The sequence below is a fragment of the Heptranchias perlo genome, chromosome 23 (genome assembly GCF_035084215.1).
Source record: "Heptranchias perlo isolate sHepPer1 chromosome 23, sHepPer1.hap1, whole genome shotgun sequence".
Lineage (NCBI taxonomy): Eukaryota > Metazoa > Chordata > Chondrichthyes > Hexanchiformes > Hexanchidae > Heptranchias > Heptranchias perlo.
In genome coordinates, this window is record NC_090347.1 from 1,799,721 (window position 1) to 1,820,608 (window position 20,888).

A 20,888-nucleotide genomic window follows, 5' to 3' on the forward strand; every position below is an offset into this window, starting at 1 on the left:
CCTTGAATCTATGTCCCCTTGTTATAGAACCCTCAACGAAGGGAAAAAGCTCCTTAGTATCCATCCTATCTGTGCCCCTCATAATTTTGTACACCTCAATCATGTCCCCCCTCAGCCTCCTCTGCTCCAAGGAAAACAAACCCAATCTTCCCAGTCTCTCTTCATAGCTGAAGCGCTCCAGCCCTGGTAACATCCTGGTGAATCTCCTCTGCACCCTCTCCAAAGCGATCACATCCTTCCTGTAGTGTGGCGACCAGAACTGCACACAGTACTCCAGCTGTGGCCTAACCAGTGTTTGATACAGCTCCATCATAACCTCCTTGCTGATACACAGGCAAGAGTGGGTAGCACTCTTGCCTGTGTATCAGAAGGTTGTGGGTTCAAGTCCCATTCCAGAGACTTGAGCACAAAATCTAGGCTGACGCTCCCAGTGCCAGTACTGAGGGAGTGCTGCACAGCCGGAGGTGCTGTCTTTGCGATGAGACGTTAAACTGAGTCCCCATCTGCCTGTTCAGGTGGACGTAGATGATTTATATTGAATTATGAAGAGCAGGCAGTTATCCCAGTGTCCTGGCCAAGGTTCCTCCCTCAACCAAAACAAGTTAACTGGTCATTTATTCATTGCTGTTTGTGGGATCTTGCTAAGCTCAAATTAGCTGTCTCGTTTTCCTACAAAACGACAGTGACTGTACTTCAAAATAATAATGAATTGGCTGTGAGGGACTTTGGGCCATCTTCTGTTCCTCCCAATGTTTAGTAATTTTGTATTTTATAATCATGTGCCAGCAGCTGAAATGAGACCAACTGGTCTCTGTGCTTGGGCCTCAGCTATTTACAATCTATATTAATGACTTCGATGAAGGGTCCTAGTGTAATGTATCCAAGTTTGCTGACTATACAAAGCTAGGTGGGAAAGTGAGCTGTGAGGAGGACACAGAGTCTGCAAAGTGAGTGGGCAAGACGTTGGCAGATGGAGTATAATGTGGGGAAATGTGAGGTTATTCACTTTGGTAGAAAGAATAGAAAAATAAAATGTTTTTAAATGGTGAGAAAATATTAAATGTTGGTGTTCAGAGAGACTTGGGTGTCCTCGTACAAGAAACACAGAAAGTTAGTATGCAGGTACAGCAAGCAATTAGGAAAGCAAATGGAATGTTGGCCTTTATTGCAAGGGGGTTGGAGTACAAGAGTAAGGAAGTCTTACTACAATTACTACAATTATACAGGGCTTTGGTGAGACCTTACCTGGAGTACTGTATACAGCTTTGGTCTCCTTAGAGGTGGTGCAGTGAAGGTTCACTAGATTAATTCCTGGGATGAGAGGGTTGTCCTGAGGAGAGGTTGAGTAGAATGGGCCTATACTTTCGAGTTTAGAAGAATGAGAGGTGATTTAATTGAAACATATAAGATTCTGAGGGGGCGTGACAGGGTAGATGCTGAAAAGGTGTTTCCCCTGGCTTGGAGCGTCTAGAACTAGGGGGCATAGTCTCAGGATAAGGGGTTGGTCATTTAAGACTGAGATGAGGAGGAATTTCTTCACTCAGAGGGTTGTGAATTTTTGGAATTCTCTACCCCAGAGGGCTGTGGATGCTGAGTCGTTGAATACATTCAAGACTGAGATCTATAGATTTTTGGACTCTCGAGGGATATGGGGATCAGGCGGGAAAGTGGAGTTGAGGTTGAAGATCAGCTGTGATCTGATTGAATGGCAGAGCAGGCTCGAGGGGCCGAATGGCCTACTCCTGCTCCTATTTCTTATGTCTGATTTCCTGGCCAATCCCCATCCTTTTTTGGAGAGAGGTGACACATTTCGCACTCCAGTACTCTGGCACAGTTTTCATTTCCACAGAGTTTTGGAAAATGATGGCTCGTGCCTCCACTCTTGTTGCCCTCAGGATCATCAGATTTAAATCACTCAACTTTTTAGTTTGAGTAAGTTCTTTAGTCCCATCACTTTTTGAATAATCACCCTGACTAACTGGTCTACAATCATCTCTGATGTTCGACAAGCACAATATCCACGTCCTCTGTGAAAACTGTTCAGTATCTCTGCCATTCCCTCACTCTCCAGTCCAAGCTTGGCTCCTTTTCTCCCTTAGCTATGCATCAATACCTAGAACCAGCTAAGTTGCAACTTACAACTTAAAAACAAAAGAAGCACTTGGCCCTTACAAAGCAGATCCCTTAATTATATTTCCACTGGCTTTTTTTTTTAAACATAGGATATAAAATGGGAGATTAGAAGAGAACGTAATGGGCAATAAAAAGACTTTAACTATCCTCTTACTATTAATATGCATAGAAAGTCTTTATACTTATCCTGTATTTCATTTCTATTATCCTTCAGTACTGTATGATTCTATATTTATCACTCCTGTTTTAAAAAATATTCTGTTTCTGGTCGAGCAGTCCATCTAACAACCCTCTGCATAAAAAGAATTCTACCTATCTCCCGATCATGTTTTGGTGATTAACTTGAATCTGCCCTCTAGTATATTTGCAAAGCTAGAAAGCTAACAAAAGTTGACCAGCAGCTTCACGGAAGCTGACAGAGCCCCAGAAAAACTGACAGCTCAATAATAAACCCTGAATATAGGCCTTATGACACACAAAAATGCACTGAGTGCTGTGGGACAGGGGCAGGCAATGGTGATAAGTCAAGGTGCAGGTATACACAACATTGGATCACTTTTATTGTGAAGGAAAAGTCCATAAAAGTGCAGTTTGCAGCAGTGGTGAATCTAGAAATTACTGAAGGTGAGGGATTTCTTTTCTTGGGGAATTGCACCCAGAAAATTTTGATCTTTGGCACTTTATTTGGTGCATTCTGAGGCCTCCTGTAATTCTATCTTTCAAGCAAAAAATAATCTCTCCTGGAAGGGTCGGATAGGTTTTTGTGTGTTAAAATAAAAGCAGCTGGAGGAACTTGGAAAATTCCAAAATAAATGAATTAAATAGGTTTACTGGAAATTACACATGCCAATTATAAAGAAAGGAAAGTACAGAAAAATCTGGAGTCAGGGAACAAGCACAGGAAGCTGAACTTTGTGCTGTCAGATTAACCAGACTGACTGCCTTGTATCTGGGAGTGGCAATCTATTGTACTCATTGGGAACGAATTATTAAAAAAAAATCATTCATGTTGGACTCTAATACAGTTGGTGTGGATTCTTTACCTGCTCACTCCACAGGAAGAAAGGAAACTCAACTGTCTGTGCGTAAGCAAGCTGAACACACCCACATTACCCACTATAATCAAGTCCTGTGACTTGCACACCAGCCAATGGCCTGCATTACAAGTCAGATCAGTGTCCTCCGCCAGGAATACTCGATAACACTAGTGATTGTATCCCTCCAGAGCACAGTGTCCTCTGCCAGGAATACTCGATAACACTAGTGATTGTATCTCTCCAGAGCACAGTTACCTCCACCAGGAATACTCGATAACGCTAGTGATTGTATCCCTCCAGAGCACAGTGTCCTCTGCCAGGAATACTCGATAACGCTAGTGATTGTATCCTTCCAGAGCACAGTGTCCTCCGCCAGGAATACTCGATAACGCTAGTGATTGTATCCCTCCAGAGCACAGTGTCCTCCGCCAGGAATACTCGATAACACTAGTGATTGTATCCCTCCAGAGCACAGTGTCCTCCGCCAGGAATACTCGATAACACTAGTGATTGTATCCCTCCAGAGCACAGTGACCTCTGCCAGGAATACTCGATAACGCTAGTGATTGTATCCTTCCAGAGCACAGTGTCCTCCGCCAGGAATACTCGATAACGCTAGTGATTGTATCCCTCCAGAGCACAGTGACCTCCGCCAGGAATACTCGATAACGCTAGTGATTGTATCTCTCCAGAACACAGTGACCTCCGCCAGGAATACTCGATAACGCTAGTGATTGTATCCCTCCAGAGCACAGTGTCCTCCGCCAGGAATACTCGATAACGCTAGTGATTGTATCCCTCCAGAGCACAGTGTCCTCTGCCAGGAATACTCGATAACGCTAGTGATTGTATCCCTCCAGAGCACAGTGTCCTCTGCCAGGAATACTCGAACGCTAGTGATTGTATCCCTCCAGAGCACAGTGACCTCCGCCAGGAATACTCGATAATGCTAGTGATTGTATCCCTCCAGAGCACAGTGTCCTCTGCCAGGAATACTCGATAACGCTAGTGATTGTATCCCTCCAGAGCACAGTGTCCTCTGCCAGGAATGCTCGATAACACTAGTGATTGTATCTCTCCAGAGCACAGTGTCCTCCGCCAGGAATACTCGATAACGCTAGTGATTGTATCTCTCCAGAGCACAGTGACCTCTGCCAGGAATACTCGATAACGCTAGTGATTGTATCTCTCCAGAGCACAGTGACCTCTGCCAGGAATACTCGATAACGCTAGTGATTGTATCCCTCCAGAGCACAGTGTCCTCCACCAGGAATACTCGAACACTAGTGATTGTATCCCTCCAGAGCACAGTGACCTCTGCCAGGAATACTCGATAACACTAGTGATTGTATCCCTCCAGAGCACAGTGTCCTCTGCCAGGAATACTCGATAACACTAGTGATTGTATCCCTCCAGAGCACAGTGTCCTCCGCCAGGAATACTCGATAACACTAGTGATTGTATCCCTCCAGAGCACAGTGTCCTCCGCCAGGAATACTCGATAACGCTAGTGATTGTATCCCTCCAGAGCACAGTGTCCTCCGCCAGGAATACTCGATAACACTAGTGATTGTATCTCTCCAGAGCACAGTGTCCTCCGCCAGGAATTTCCTCAGTGCTTCTCCCGATCGGCGACCATAACTTCGGTGGAAGATCGGCAGAAATCCGGTTTATGCATCGATTTCCGCCAGTTAGTGGCCAATTGTGACAACCCCTGCAGAAATTCCCATGCTCACAACTGCCACTAGTTTTGAAGGATAAATCTTCACACAAGACAACATCTGGGAACAGCCCAGAAAGCTTCTTTGAGGAAAATGTAAAGTTTTTAAAATTTGTATTTTTATCAGCTTATTTGTTAAATTCAACTTCTTTGAAGATAGACACTAAATAAAAACACCTGTAACTGTGACGCTCTGAAACTATCAGCTCATCTGAACTTTTCTGCCTCGGGTTTGTGTGTGACCAAGAGTGGGGAAAAGATTGCTTCTATCAGCAGCTGGAACATTCTGGAACACGTGCTCCTGTATTTAGGGGTTAATGCTGGCTGTGATTGGGCTGCTGAATCTCCACAGCTCCAACTGGTGGAACATCCAGTGTGATGTGCGTCCAGTCTGTGGATGGGTGGATGGTGGCAATGCACTTTCACATTCTCCGGTGAGTAGTGCTGCTCACCGTGCCCCTCCATGAGGAGCTCCTAGTAGCTGTTGTCCATCTAGCAGGTGGCCAACTGGTGACTGTCCTCCATGGGTCACTTTGGGGTAAAAGTGACTCCAAGATTGGATGTCTGGTATATAAGGTTGGGATAAAGTCAACCCACTGTGGTAGACACGGCAATCTGCTACCTTAGCCTGACAGGTACACCAGGGCACTGGTAATGATTAACCAGGCAGCCTGACTCATTCATGGGATATGGAACTGTCACTGAGAGCTGAGTACTGTCGCCTCCACTTCAGATAACGTCGGTGGCTTAGTGAATAGGCTCAAGGGCAATTAGGGATGGGCAATAAATGCTGGCCTTGCCACCAACGCCCACATCCCATGAACCAATAATAAAAAAAAGGCTTGGGACAAGTTACTTCCCAGAGCTCTGTGCTCGTAAGCTGTGGCTTTAACCAGTTAAATGCCAACAGTTATCTGGGCACATGTTTGGAACATTCCTAACCCCTGGCCTATATCCTCCTGTGCCTTGGCTGTCAGGACTTGGCTCCGTGTGATCTCCCTCAGGGAGATAATGCACTCTTGGGAAAACAGAAACACTCCCTGTGCATTTCTCAATAGCTTCCGTTGGAGCCTCTTAAACATGACGCTGGGTTTGTGCGTGTGTCAGGCACCCGATCAATTAAAAACAAATCTTTGCATTATTTGAGTGACCTGTGTGTGTCCCGTTGATGGCCTGACTGATGTGTGTTCTGCAGGTTCTGGGGGTGCTGCTGTGGATTGTCTCCTGGTCGAACCTCTTCTATTCCTTCGATGAGCTCGTGAACCAACAAGTACGGGCTCCAGCGTATTTCATCAGCTCTTTGGTGCTGGGAGCCACCATGGTGAGCGGAGCGTTTCAGAATCCCGTCATTAACGGACGGCTCATCGCTGCACGATCGGGCGTCTGGAATTCACAGCGCTGATTAATACCTTTCTAGAAATAGCTACACCGATTTATATTGTTGACGTCCCTCTGGGGAAGTGACTGATTCTCCAGCTCCACCCTGGCCTGCCGTCCAGCCCGCCCCTGCTCTTTCCTCCCCCCCCCCCCCCCCCCCCCACCAATCGTTCCTCAGCATCACGGTTGAAGTTGTGGATCTTGCCACAGTAATATTCACGATATTGTAAACCGGGATTGCATCTGCAGCTCTGCACCCTGTGACCGTCTAAGTTTGCCTGGTCTTTTGGGGGGGAAAAGTCTCAAACCAGGGGTAGGGGTCATTCTGGGGCAAGTCCGAGTGTCCCAGCCAACTGTGGCCAGATCGAGTCTCTGGGCTGCTGAGCGATTGGTTAGAGAGAGAGAGGGAGAGAGTCTTAAAGAACAGCAAGAAATTTCTGCAGGTGAGACCCCTCACTTTCAGTGTGTATCTGCCGGTTGTAATTTACTTTTCCCGGACACTAGCTGTTGGTTGTGGGGGTGGGGTTAGCAGTGTGTTCCCTCCCCCCCCAACCCATCTGTTTCCGCCATTACCCCCTCTAACCAGCTGTGAATGGGTTCCTGGAATCCAGCACCGCTTGGTACCCAATGTCTGCACACACGCCCTAACCCAGTGGCACTGATGCCAATTCTAGCATCCCTAATGCCAGCATAGTGGTTCTGTTACTAGACTAATAATCCAGAGAACGTGAGTTCAAATCCCCACAAAATGGCAATTTGAGAACTTGAATTAATTTTAATAATGAGCTGGTCTCAGTAAAAGGGACCATGAAGTTGTCGGATTGTCGTAAAAATCCAACTGGTTCAACAAACGTCCTTTGGGGAAGGAAACCTGCCATCTGGGCCTATATGTGACTCCAGTCCCACACCAACGTGGTTGACTTTTAACTGCCCTCTAAAGTGGGTCTAGCAAGGCAACCAGTTTGTATCAAACCACTCCCAGCGGTTCAAGAAGGCAGCCAACTGCCACCTTCTCTGGGCAACTAGGGATGGGCAATAAATGCCGGCCTTGCCAGCGACGCCCACATCCCCAAAATGAATATTAAAAAATCCTAAGTGGGAGTAGCTAATTTCACACTGACTGGGCTGGGATCTTCCTGGTCTGGATAGGTCAGTTCCACACTGGGCAACACATTCCCATTCTGAGACAGCTGGGATGAACTTTACTTTTTTTTTATTGGCTAGACTCCTCGATTCTGAGCTGCGTTGGGACGACTCAGCCAAGAGCAGCAATTGGCCATCGTCCTGTTAGTGTCACCTGCGCGCTGGGGCCTCTGGGCGTTAGTGCGTGGAGAGAGATCAATGATCTGAGCTCACTCGAGCACAGGGTGCGCAGGGCTCTGGTCCCATCGCCTGGTCTATGCTGAGTTAGCTGGTCTAATCCAGGGTGGTGATGGATGGATCCCACGATCCTTATCGACATCCCTGGGCTATGAAGGGGAAAATATCAAGTCAGAGTCCCTCCTCCCAAGTGGGGGTGGTGGGGGGTTCCAGATTTCCACTACCCTTTGTGTGCAGAAGCGCTTCCTAATTTCACCCCTGAATGGCCTAGCTCTAATTTTAAGGTTATTCCCCCTTGTTCTTGATTTCCCCACCAGAGGAAATAGTTTCCTCTCTCTCTCTCCCCTTCTCCCTCTTTTTCCCTCTCTCCAATCGAATCCTTTTCACGTTTTAAACGCCTCATTCTGATCACCCCTGAAGAATGGGTGAGTCAGCGAGAGGCAGCTGATATCTGCGGGAGCCGTACCCCAGGGAGAGATGGACGTTCCAATCGCCTCTTTGTGCTGTACAGGGGCTGAGGCTCTGAGATGTTATTTCTCTGCGAGGTTCTGTTGCGGAGCGCGATGATATTTTGGGTTGGGGGGGGAGCGGCAGCTGTTTCTAACACCTGTTTTCGTTGTGACTTCAGTTACTCGCTACGTTTCTGATCCAGTACGAGAGGCTGCGGGGGATCCAGTCCTCAGGAATCCTCTTCTTCTTCTGGCTCATCGCGCTCCTTTGTGCTGTGATACCATTCAGATCAAAGATCCTGCTGGCACTCCGTGAGGTAAGCAGGAGGTGGGTGAGGGGCAGCACAGGAACGCCTTGTTTGGTACATCCCTTTGTACTTTAAATGGGATAAGGACTGTATTAGGTAATTGTTAGTCAGTGCACCTCACGCAGCACTGGGGATACTCGGGTCACTGACTTGGGATGGGGTAAAACATGCAGACAGGAAGACGATGGATATTCTGGAATTTTGCTCTATTCCATTTTGATGATCAGTGAGTATTTATACAGAACTTTCCCTCTGGAGATTAAATGGGCTGAGGGCAGTCCGTGATAGGGGAGGGTATACATGGGCGTGGGAGGAGTGGGGCTAATGGGCCAAGTGACCTCATTCATTTCATGTTCACTCATGTTCTAGTTCCAATGGGCAAGCTGTCTTTGGGGTGATGGTGGCTTCTGATGGGTTTGACACTGGGGCCTGAGAATCTCCCACTTGACTCCCGATAACCATCCAGGCCTGTGCTGTGATGGGCATGGCGGGGCGGGGCGGGGTGGACCTGCCTTGGCTGAACAAGCAGTGGGAATCTTACCCATGTGGCTGGTACTTGGTTTCAGCCAGTTAAACTTCAATCTCACTGTACAGACTTGGGGGATGGAGGAGGGGTCTTTAACGCTGGCTGTTGCCCACCTCGGCCTGAGATCTCTGGGCTTGGGTTAGTGGGTGTGCAGTTCTTACTTGGCAAAGGGGACCTGAATCTGTGCGGGATTCCCTTTAGCTTGTTTTTAAAGCTTAGTGAAGGGTTTCAGAGAGACAGACAACCAAAAAAAACTTGTTACAGTTTTGTTTGAAACTGGTTGGTGGCCCCGGCCAGAGTAACTCTCAACGAATTGACTCGGGTCCGAGCACTGTCCCAGTGTGTGTGAATTGACTGGGGTCCGAGCACTGTCCAGTGTGTGTGAATTGACTGGGGTCCGAGCACTGTCCCAGTGTGTGTGAATTGACTGGGGTCCGAGCACTGTCCCAGTGTGTGTGAATTGCTGAGATTGCCTTTCTCTTTTTCTCCCCCCAGAGTGGAATATCTGATGTCTTCCGATTCACCACGTTCTACATTTACTTTACCTTCGTTCTCATTCAGTTCTTTCTCTGCTGCTTCAGTGAGCCTCCTCCATACTTCTCCAGGACATCAGCCACTGTGGTGAGTTCAGTTGCTGCTGTCTATGCAGTGCTAAAGTTTGCAGGGTTTTCACCTCTCTGACCCTCATGGTCTTGGAGACTCCGGTTAGATTAGGACACCAGGAAATTCTCGTGCCCTGTCAAAGGTGTCGGTCATGGCTCAGTGGGTAGCATTCTCGACTCAATCAGAAGGTCCTTTGTTCGAGCCCCTCTAAAGACTTGAGCACGAAATCCAGGCTGACGTTTCGTGCAGCACCGAGGGAGCGCTGGACTGTCAGAGATGCTGGCTTTTGGATGCAGCATTAAACCGAGGCCCCATCCGCCCTCATTTGAAGAAGAGCAGGGGAGTTTTCCCCGGTGAACTGACCAATATTTATCCCTCCACCAACATCACTAAAACGGTTCAATTGGTCATTTGTCTCATTGCTGTTTCTGGATCTTGCTGTGCTGGGTTTCCTACATCGCAACAGTGACTACACTTTAGAAGTACTTAATTGGCTGTGAAACGATTTGGGACGTCCTGAGGTCGTGAAAGGCGCCACAGAAATGCAAGATCTTTGTTTTAAAGAATCACTCAGAATTCAAATTGAAGTGGTGGTGTGTGACAGAATGTGGGGTAGATTGTGACTTTTTGTGATGGTGTAAAACTTCACTGGAAATAAAAATAGGGAGAGATATAAAACGGGCTGGCGACTTGATCGCCCGTTTATCGCACAAAGTCCAGATCTACCTGATGGTGTTGGCCCAGACAGTGAAGGGTACGGTTCCCATCTCCTTGTTAGGAAGGTACGTGGGAACAGGAGGAGGCCATTCAGCCCCTTGAGCCTGTTCCGCCATTCAATTTGATCATGGCTGACCCGTTTCTTAACTCCAGTATTTAGATCTTGTCACCGTGGCCCCAAAAAAAAAATTCAAGTTGATGGGGGTTTTCCTGCTTGATCAGACATTTTCGATTTGCAAATCCAATCAGATCACCAGCTTACAATTAGTTGTGGACTATCCCAACCTGAAATGTAACGGTGAAGCTGAACACTCAGAGTTCTGATCCCCAGGTGTTAGCAGCTTAACATCTGGTCACAATGTGTGAGGTTTGCATTGTCCCATTTAACAGGTTTGTGTAAATCTCTGCCCTGCGTTTATAACACTGTCCCATTTAACAGGTTTGTGTAAATCTCTGCCCTGCGTTTATAACACTGTCCCATTTAACAGGTTTGTGTAAATCTCTGCCCTGCGTTTATAACACTGTCCCATTTAACTGGAAGCTTAAAAAAAAGTAACCTAGAGGTGATGAAACCGGCTGACAGGAGGATTGACCAATCCTGCTCTTATTTACCGCAGAATCCCTGCCCTGAAACGAGTGCTGGATTCCTCTCCAAGTTGACGTTCTGGTGGTTTACCGGGTGAGTCTTTTCCGCCTTCATTTCGTGAGCAGTCAAACAGTCCTCATAAAAAGGGTGTGTATTTCCCCTCCAATTCCTGTCCAGCGACTGTCATCAAGGAGACTCTCGATAAATGGAACGTTCCCTCACCGCCTTCACACCCCCCCCCCCCCCCCACCCCCCCCCCAAGTGTGGTACAAACCACTCGTTGGGTCGAGAGGGCCTCTGCCAGTGATGCCCTTTCAAGCCACTAGGAGGGGCACACGGGCTGCCCGGGACCCTGTAGTGGCCCGTCTCGCCCCTCACACAGCACGCTGGAGATCAGGAACCCGTGTGTGGCACCTCGGGCTCCAGGCTGTGATCCACACCTCGCAAGCTGGTGACCTTTGAGTGAGATGTGACTCTGTGAAGAGGTCGCTGTGCCAGTGTTAAAGAGTGCCTTGGTTCCACTGCTGTGGTTTAGGAGGTGGGTTACCCCAGTGATCGCTCCCTCTCAGCAAGAAGGGATTTCCATTATAAGGGCAATTGCTTGGCAAATTGAATTCAGTCTTAATAGGAATTGACTGTAGTTCAGGCAATAGTTCAGTGTGCGAGTGTACCAACTCGTGCCTCAGTGAGTGGGAGAATATATTTGAGTTCAGCGCAATCATTGGTTTCATTGTCTCTGTCTCTGTCTCTGTCTCTGTCTCTGTCTCTGTCTCTGTCTCTGTCTCTGTCTCTGTCTCTGTCTCTGTCTCCTCAGTATGGCAGTGCAGGGTTACAAGCAACCCCTGGAGGACAAACATCTCTGGTCACTGAACAAAGACGATACGTCAGAGGTCATTGTACCAAAACTACTCCAAGAGTGGGAGCAACAGAAACTAAAAATACAGAGGTAATGGTGACTCCGTTCAGATTCAGGGGGTTGAAAGGTAGAATAATATACACCTGGGAGTGGATTACAGGTCGGAATCTAATCGAAGGGTTTGGGGAGGTTTATATATAGAATAACAGATACCCGGGATCAAAAGCAAAATACTGCGGATGCTGGAAATCTGAAGTAAAAATAGAAAATGCTGGAAAGCTCCAAGTGAGGTAGCATCTATGGAGAAAGAAACAGACATCATCCAGGACAAAGCAGCCCGCTTGATTGGCACCCCATCCACCACCCTAAACATTCACTCCCTTCACCACCGGCGCACCGTGGCTGCAGTGTGCACCATCCACAGGATGCACTGTAGCAACTCGCCAAGGCTTCTTCAACAGCACCTCCCAAACCCGCGACCTCTACCACCTAGAAGGACAAGAGCAGCAGGCACACGGGAACAACACCACCTGCACGTTCCCCTCCAAGTCACACACCATCCCGACTTGGAAATATATCGCCGTTCCTTCATCGTCGCTGGGTCAAAATCCTGGAATTCCCTTCCTAACAGCACGGTGGGAGAACCTTCACCACACGGACTGCAGCGGTTCAAGAAGGCGGCTCACCACCACCTTCTCAAGGGCAATTAGGGATGGGCAATAAATGCCGGCCTCGCCAGCGACGCCCACATCCCATGAATGAATAAATAAAAGACTTAACGTTTCAGGTCGAAGCCCTTTTTGTCAGAATCCTGGATACCCGGGGCTGAGTTACAGACTGGGATCTAATCGAGGGGTTCGGTGGGGTGGGGGGGAGTTTATATATAGAGAAAGATACCCGGGGGTGAGTTGCAGGCTAAAATGTAATTGGGGGCGGGGAGGGTTTATATGAACTAAGAGCAGGAGTAGGCCTTTCGGCCCCTCGAGCCTGCTGTGCCATTTGATAAGATCATGGCTGATCTGATTGTGACCTCAACCCTACTTTCCCATCGACCTACTATAACCTTTGACTCCCTTGTTAATCAGGAATCTATCCAACTCAGCCTTAAAAATATTCACTGACCCTGCCTCCACCGCTCTCTGGGGAAGGGAGTTCCACAGACTCACGACCCTCAGAGAAAAAATTTCTCCTCATCTCCGTCTTAAATGGGAGACTCCTTATTTTTAAACTCTGGTCCCTAGTTCTAGTCTCTCCCACAAGGGGAAACATCAAAGTGATATTGATAGATTAGGTGAATGGGCAAAACTGTGGCAAATGGAATTCAATGTAGACAAATGTGAGGTCATCCACTTTGGATCAAAAAAGCAGAGAACAGGGTACTTTCTAAATGGTAAAAAGTTAAGAACAGTGGATGTCCAAAGGGACTTAGGGGTTCAGGTACATAGATCATTGAAGTGTCATGAACAGGTGCAGAAAATAATCAAGAAGGCAAATGGAATGTTGGCCTTTATATCGAGAGGTCTAGAGTACAAGGGGGCAGAAGTTATGCTGCAGCTATACAAAACCCTGGTTAGACCGCACCTGGAATACTGTGAGCAGTTCTGGGTACCGCACCTTCGAAAGGACATATTGGCCTTGGAGGGAGTGCAGCGTAGGTTTACTAGAATGATACCCGGACTTCAAGGGTTAAGTTACGAGGAGAGATTACACAAATTGTGGTTGTATTCTCTGGAGTTTCGAAGGTTAAGGGGTGATCTGATCGAAGTTTATAAGATATTAAGGGGAACGGATAGGGTGGATAGAGAGAAACTATTTCCACTGGTTGGGGATTTTAGGAGTAGGGGGCACAGTCTAAAAATTAGAGCCAGACCTTTCAGGAGCGAGATTAGAAAACATTTCTACACACAAAGGGTGGTAGAAGTTTGGAACTCTCTTCCGCAAACGGCAATTGATTCTAGCTCAATTGCTAAATTTAAATGAGAGATACATAGCTTTTTGTCAACCAAAGGTATTAAGGGATATGGGCCAAAGGCAGGTATATGGAGTTAGATCACAGATCAGCCATGATCTTATCAAATGGCGGAGCAGGCACGAGGGGCTGAATGGCCTACTCCTGTTCCTATGTTCCTATCCCCTCAGCATCTACCCCTTCTAGTCCCCTCAGGATCTTGTATGTTTCAATAAGATCACCTCTCATTCTTCTAAACTCCAGTGTATACAGGCCCAACTTGTCCAACCTTTCCTCATAAGATAACCCCCTCATCCCAGGAATCAGTCGAGTGAACCTTCTCTGAATCGCCTCCAAAGCACATATGTCCTTTCTTAAATAAGGAGACCTAAACTGCACACCGTATTCTAGATGTGGTCTCACCAATGCCCTGTTCAACTGTAGCAAAACATCTCGACTTTTATATTCCATTCCCCTTGCAATAAATGACAACATTCCATTTTTTAAATTTTTTTTTTATATTCGTTCACGGGATGTGGGCGTCGCTGGCAAGGCCGGCATTTATTGCCCATCCCTAATCACTTGCTGTACCTGCATACTAACTTTTTGCCCAGATCCCTCTGTACCTCAGAGTTCTGCAATCTCGCTCCATTTAAATAATATACTGCTTTTCTATTCCTCTTGCCAAAGTGGACAAGTTCACATTTCTCCACATTATATTCCATCTGCCAAATTTTTGCCCACTCACTTAACCTATCAATATCCCTTTGCAGACTCCTTATGTCCTCTTCACAACTTACTTTCCTACCTATCTTTGTCATCAGCAAATTTAGCAACCATACATTCGGTCCCTTCATCCAAGTCATTGATATAGATTGTAAATAGTTGAGGCCCAAGCACTGATCCCTGTGGCACTCCACTCGTTACATCTTGCCAATCTGAAAATGACCCATTTATGCCTACTCTGTTTCCTGTTAGCTAACCCATCCTTTATCCATGCTAATATGTTACCCCCTACACCATGCTCTTATTTTGTGAAGTAGCCTTTGATGTGGCACCTTGTCAAAAGCCTTCTAGAAATCCAAGTACACCACATCCACAGGATCCCCTTTATCCACGTTACTTCCTCAAATAACTCTAATAAATTAGTCAAACACGATTTCCCTTTCACAAAGCTGTGTTGACTCTGCCTGATTGCATTCAGATTTTCTAAGTGCCCTGCTATAACCTCCTTAATAATAGATTCTAGCATTTTCCCAATGACAGATGTTAAGCTAACTGGCCTGTAGTTTCCTGCTTTCTGTCTCCCTCCTTTCTTGAATGGAGGAGTTACATTTGCTATTTTCCAATCTGATGGGACCCTTCCAGAATCTAGGGAATTTTGGAAAATTAACACCAATGCATCTACTATCTCTGCAGCCACTTCTTTTAAGACCATAGGATGAAGTCCGTCAGGACCTGGGGACCTGATTACCAGTGATTAATTACATGTTTTCTAACCTTCCTTTGACAGGAGGCAGGAGATGTTCTTCACCAGCTGCTCGCCCACGTTGAACGGGGCTGATGGGGAGCCCCATGAAGCAGAGGTGCTGTTCCTTGACCAGGCAAACAAGGAGAAGCCTTTGTTCCTCATAGCCTTGTGCAAGACCTTTGCTCCGTATTTCCTCTTGGGATCAGCACTGAAGCTTTGCCAGGACCTGTTGTCCTTTGTCAATCCCCAGCTTCTCAAGTACGTAGTTTATATACTGAAGGGAAGTTCTTGAATGTTCCTCACGCTGTAAATAACTGCTACCCAGGATTCTCCCCACACCCCGCCTGATATATAGGGCGTAATCTTAACTTGCTGCACCCGGCGGGAAGGCTGAGGGGTTTGGGTCGACCCAACCTGATTTTAGTCTCCACATGGGGTGTAAAGCCGGCGTTCGACCCAATCCCCTTAGTGTCCCGCCGGGCGGTGTGAGATACACTTACCCCCACCACCATAGGGTGGGATATTCCCAGCTCCATACCCTCCGCACAAGTGGCCCTGTAAGAGGCGAGCAGGAGTTCCAGACTGAGGTCTGAGTCCCAGCCTTTTTCCATGTTAACTCACTCCTGCTGGAGTTAGTGGGAGGGGCTCTGGCAAAGCAGCGAATGGAATTCAGCCCCTTTTCAGTTTTAAAAGAAGTATTGCAGATAGAGAAGATGAACTGATTGCTCCTGATTTTGTCCCGGGGTAGCTGGCTCCCTTTCTGCCCCTGACACACGCTCTCCTGTTCTTTTACACCCAGCATGTTGATTTCCTTCATCAAGAACCCGGAAGCCAGGACGTGGTGGGGCTACAGCATCGCCGCCTTGATGTTCTTCTCAGCGACTTTGCAGACACTCCTTCTCCACCAGCACTTCCAGTATTGCTTTGTCACCGGCATGAGGCTGCGGACTGCCATCGTTGGAGCTATATACCGGAAGGTGAGGGATCCATTCGCTCTGAGGCTTTTTAGGAGGTGCAGCAGTTCTGTTACTGGACCAGTAATCCAGAGATCGTGAGTTCAAATCCCACCATGGGATTTTGAAAATTTCAGTTTACCGTAAGACCATAAGAGACAGGAGCAGGAGTTGGCCATTCGGCCCCTCGAGCCTGCTCCGCCATTTAATGAGATCATGGCTGATCTGATTTTTACCTCAACTCCACTTTCCCGCACTTTCCCCATATCCTTTGACTCCCTCGCTGATCAAAAATTTGTCTAACTCAGCCTTGAATGTATTCAATGACTCAGCCTCCACAGCTTTTTGGGGTAAAGAATTCCAAAGATTCACAACCCTCTGGGAGAAGAAATTCCTCCTCATTTCCGTCCTAAACGGGCGACCCCTTATTCTGAGACTATGCCCCCTAGTTTTAGATTCCCCCATGAGGGGTTACATCCTCTCAGCATCTACCCTATCGAGTCCCCTCAGAATCTTGTATGTTTCAATAAGATCTCCTCTCATTCTTCTAAACTCCAATGAGTATAGACCCAACCTGTTCAATCTTTCCTCATAAGACAATCCTTCCATACCCGGAATCAACCTGGTGAACCTTCTCTGAACTGCCTCCAATGCAAGTATATCCTTCCTTAAATCAGGGCACCAGAACTGTACGCAGTACTCCAGGTGTGGTCTCACCAGCACCCTGTACAGTTCTGGCATGACTTTCCTGCTTTTATACTCCATCCCCCTAGGAATAAAGGCCAATATTCCATTTGCCTTCCGGATTACCTGCTGTACCTGTATTTTGACTTTTTGTGTTTCATATACGAGGACACCCAGATCTCTCTGTACCGCAGCATTTTGTAGTATTTCTCCATTCAAATAATATTTTGCTTTTTTATTTTTCCTCCCAAAGTGGATGACTTTACTTTTGCCCACATTATATTCCATTTGCCAAATTTTTGCCCATTCGCTTAACCTGTCAATATCCCTTTGCAGACACTTTGTGTTCTCATCGTAACTTGCTTTTCCACCTATCTTTGTATCATCAGCAAATTTGGCCACAAGACACTCTGTTCCTTCATCCAAGTCATTGATATATATTGTAAATAGTTGAGGCCCCAGCACTGAGCCCTGTGGCACCCCACTAGTTACAGATTGCCATTTTGAAAATGACTCTTTTATCCCGACTCTGTTTTCTGATAGTTAGCCAATCCTCTATCCATGCCAGTATATTATCCCCAACACCATGAGCTCTTATCTTGTGCAGTAATCTTTTATGTGGCACCTTATCGAATGCCTTTTGGAAATCCAAATATACTGCATCCATTGGTTCCCCTTTATCCACCCTGCCCGTTACTTCCTCAAAGAACTCTAATAAATGTCAGACATGATTTCCCCTTCATAAAACCATGTTGACTCTCCTTGATTGTATTTTGAGTCTCCAAATGTCCTGCTACTACTTCCTTAATAATGGATTCTAGCATTTTCCCAATGACAGATGTTAGGCTAACTGGTCTATAGTTACCTGCTTTCTGTCTCAGTCCCTTCTTGAATAGGGGTGTTACGTTTGCGGTTTTCCAATCTGCTGTGACCTTTCCAGAATCTAGTGAATTCTGGAAGATTACAACCAATGCATCCACTATCTCTGTAGCCACTTCCTTTTAAGACCCTCGGATGCAAGCCATCAGGTTCAGGGGACTTGTCAGCCTTCAGACCCATTAGTTCACCTAGTACTTTTTCTCTAGTGATAGTGATTGTTTTTAGTTCCTCCCTCCCCTTTGCCCCTTGATTTTCTATTATTGGTATGTTATTAGTGTCTCCTACTGTGAAGACAGATACAAAATATCTGTTCAATGCTTCTGCCATTTGCTTGTTTTCCATTATTATTTCCCCGGTCTCATCCTCTAGGGACCAATGTTTACTTTAGCTACCCTCTTCCTTTTTATATACTTGTAGAAGCTTTTACTGTCAGTTTTTATATTTCTTGCTAGTTTACTCTCATAATTTATTGTTTCCCTCTTTATTATTCTTTTAGTCATCCTTTGCTGGTTTTTAAAGTTTTCCCAATCTTCAGGCTTACCAGCAATCTTTGCCATGTTGTATGCTTTTTCTTTTAACCTGATACCATCCTTGACTTCCTTAGTTAGCCATGGTTGGTTCACCCTTTTTGTGGAGTCTTTCCTCCTCACAGGGATATATTTTTGTTGCAAGTCATAAAATATCTTTTTAAATGTTTGCCACTGCTTATCCACCATCATACCATCTAATCTGTTTACCCAGTCCACTTTAGCCAATTCCGCCCTCTTTCCTTTATAATTGCCCTTATTTAAGTTTAATACAGTAGTTTCAGACCCAAGATCCTCGCTCTCAAACTGGATGTGAAATTCTATCATGTTATGATCACTGTTTCCCAAGGTCTCCTTTACTTTGAGATCATTAATTAATCCTGTTTCGTTACCCATTACTAGATCCAAAATGGCCTGTTCCCTGGTTGGTTCCCCGACGTATTGGTCTAAGAAACAGTCCCTAATACGCTTTATGAACTCCTCCTCAGGGCTATTTTTGCCAATTTGATTTGTCCAATCTATGTGAAAGTTAAAATCGCCCATGATTATTGCATTACCTTTTTTACAAGCCCCCCTTATTCCCTGATTAATATTTTGCCCGACAGTGTAGCTACTGTTAGGGGGCCTATATACTACTCCCACCAGTGATTTCTTTCCCTTGCTATTTCTTACCTCCACCCAAATTGATTCGACATCTTGATCTTCTGAGCCAAGATCATTTCTCACTATTATACCAATTTCATCCTTTATTAACAGAGCTACCCCACCACCTTTACCTTTTTTCCTATCCTTCCGAAATGTTAAATAACCCTGAATATTTAGCTCCCAACCTTGGTCACCTTGCAACCACGTCTCTGTAATGGCCACGAGATCATACCCATTTGTTTCTATTTGTGCCGTCAATTCATCTATCTTATTACGAATGCTGCACGCATTCAGATAAAGAACCTTTAATTTTGTCTTTTTACCATTCTTTCCTACCCCGGCCCCATTTGCTAGTGCACTCTTATGTTTGTACACTCTGTCCCTTCCTGACACACTCTGTTTATCATTACCCCCATCACTTTCCTGTACTACTTCCTTGTCTTTTCTCTTTATCAATCTAAACTTCGCCCCACCTGAGCCCTCCCCCCCCTCTATTTAGTTTAAAGCCTTCTCTACCGCCCTAGTTATTCGATTTGCCAGAACACTGGTCCCATCATCGTTCAGGTGAAGCCTGTCCCAACGGAACAGCTCCCTCTTTCCCCAGTACTGGTGCCAGTGCCCCATGAATCGAAAATCACTTCTCCCACACCAATCTTTGAGCCACACATTCATCTCTCTGATCTGATTTGCCCTGTGCCAATTTGCTCGTGGCTCAGGTAATAATCCGGAGATTATCACCTTTGTGGTTCTGCTTTTTAATTTAGTCCCTAGCTGCTCAAACTCCCTCAGCAGAACCCTTTTCTCAGTCCTACCGATGTCATTGGTACTTACGTGGACCACGACAACTGGATCCTCCCCCTCCCACTCTAAGTTTCTCTCCAGCCCCGAGGAGATGTCCATAACCCTGGCACCGACCGGGTAGGCAACACAGCCTTCGGGACTCTCGCTCTTGGCTGCGGAGAACAGTGTCTATCCCTCCAACTATACTGTCGCCTACTACAACCACATTCCTTTTTACTCCCCCTACTTGAATGGCCCCCTGAACCACGGTGCCGTGGCCAGTTTGCTCATCCTCCCTGCAGTCCCTGCACTCGTCCACAAGGGCTGCAAGAACCTCATATCTATTGGACAAGTACAGAGGCTGAGGCTCCTGCGATGCTCCCTCCTGGATCCCCGTATCTGCCTCACTCGCAGTCACACCCTCCTGTCCCTGACCATGTGCCAGTTCTACAGTATTTAGTCTAAGGGGCATGACTGCCCCCTGGATCAAAGTGTCCGGGTAACTTCCTCCCTCCCTGATGCCTCGCAATGTCTGCAGCTTGGACACCAGTTCCTCAACTTGGAGCCGAAGTTCCTCGAGCTGCTGACACTTACCGCAGATGTAGTCACCCTGGACAAAACTGTCCGGTAGCTCCCACGTATTGCAGCTGCAACACAGTTTAATACATCTGGAAACCCAACTGGTTCACTAATATCCCTTTTAGGGAAGGAAACCTGCTGTCCTTACTCGGTCTGGACCTATGTGACTCCAGTCCCACACCAACATAATTAACTCTTGGAGTGGAGTGCCAAATGTGAACTCTTGCTGAATGTGTGATTATTTGAGTTTTATTTTGCAGTCTTTGGTGATCACCAACTCGGCCAAACGTTCGTCCACCGTTGGGGAGATTGTAAACCTGATGTCAGTAGACGCCCAGAGGTTACTGGACCTCACCAGCTTCCTGAACATGCTGTGGTCGGCCCCGCTCCAGATCTGCCTGGCTCTCTACTTCCTGTGGCAGGTAGCACCGTTCTCCATTTACTCACTGAAATGGCAAGATATTTTGCTCTTGAGTTGGGCAGAGGCGCAGTAACGCGTCTAAGTTTGTGTTTAATGCTGGGTGGAGAGTTGTAAGCACTAATCCGGTCTCTGTGTTGTCTTCTCCCAGTACCTGGGTCCTTCAGTGCTGGCTGGTGTCGCAGTCATGGTTCTGCTGATCCCATTCAATGCAGTGATCGCTGTGAAAACCAGAAGCTTTCAGGTATGTCTGGAGGAAGAAACTCCTTCTCTCCTCTCATCCTTTACTCTTTCCCATTCTCCTTCTCTCCCTCTGTCCTTCACTCACACGTCCCCTGTGGTTCATCAACCTCTCACACACTCTCACTCCCA

At 46.7% G+C, this 20,888-nt stretch overlaps 1 protein-coding gene across 1 annotated transcript in view; it reads left to right on the forward strand.

Moving 5' to 3' along the window:
* Window positions 1-20,888, forward strand: part of LOC137341443 (ATP-binding cassette sub-family C member 3-like) — a gene marked incomplete at its 5' end in the record, with an annotated part of 39,437 nt that overhangs the window by 10,868 nt on the left and 7,681 nt on the right. Inside the window, 9 exons of the mRNA XM_068004556.1 lie at window positions 6,086-6,211; window positions 8,216-8,353; window positions 9,366-9,491; window positions 10,808-10,869; window positions 11,591-11,722; window positions 15,094-15,309; window positions 15,851-16,028; window positions 20,359-20,520; window positions 20,668-20,764. Coding sequence (XP_067860657.1) covers window positions 6,086-6,211; window positions 8,216-8,353; window positions 9,366-9,491; window positions 10,808-10,869; window positions 11,591-11,722; window positions 15,094-15,309; window positions 15,851-16,028; window positions 20,359-20,520; window positions 20,668-20,764 — 1,237 coding nt within the window. The remainder of the gene's footprint in view (window positions 1-6,085; window positions 6,212-8,215; window positions 8,354-9,365; window positions 9,492-10,807; window positions 10,870-11,590; window positions 11,723-15,093; window positions 15,310-15,850; window positions 16,029-20,358; window positions 20,521-20,667; window positions 20,765-20,888) is intronic.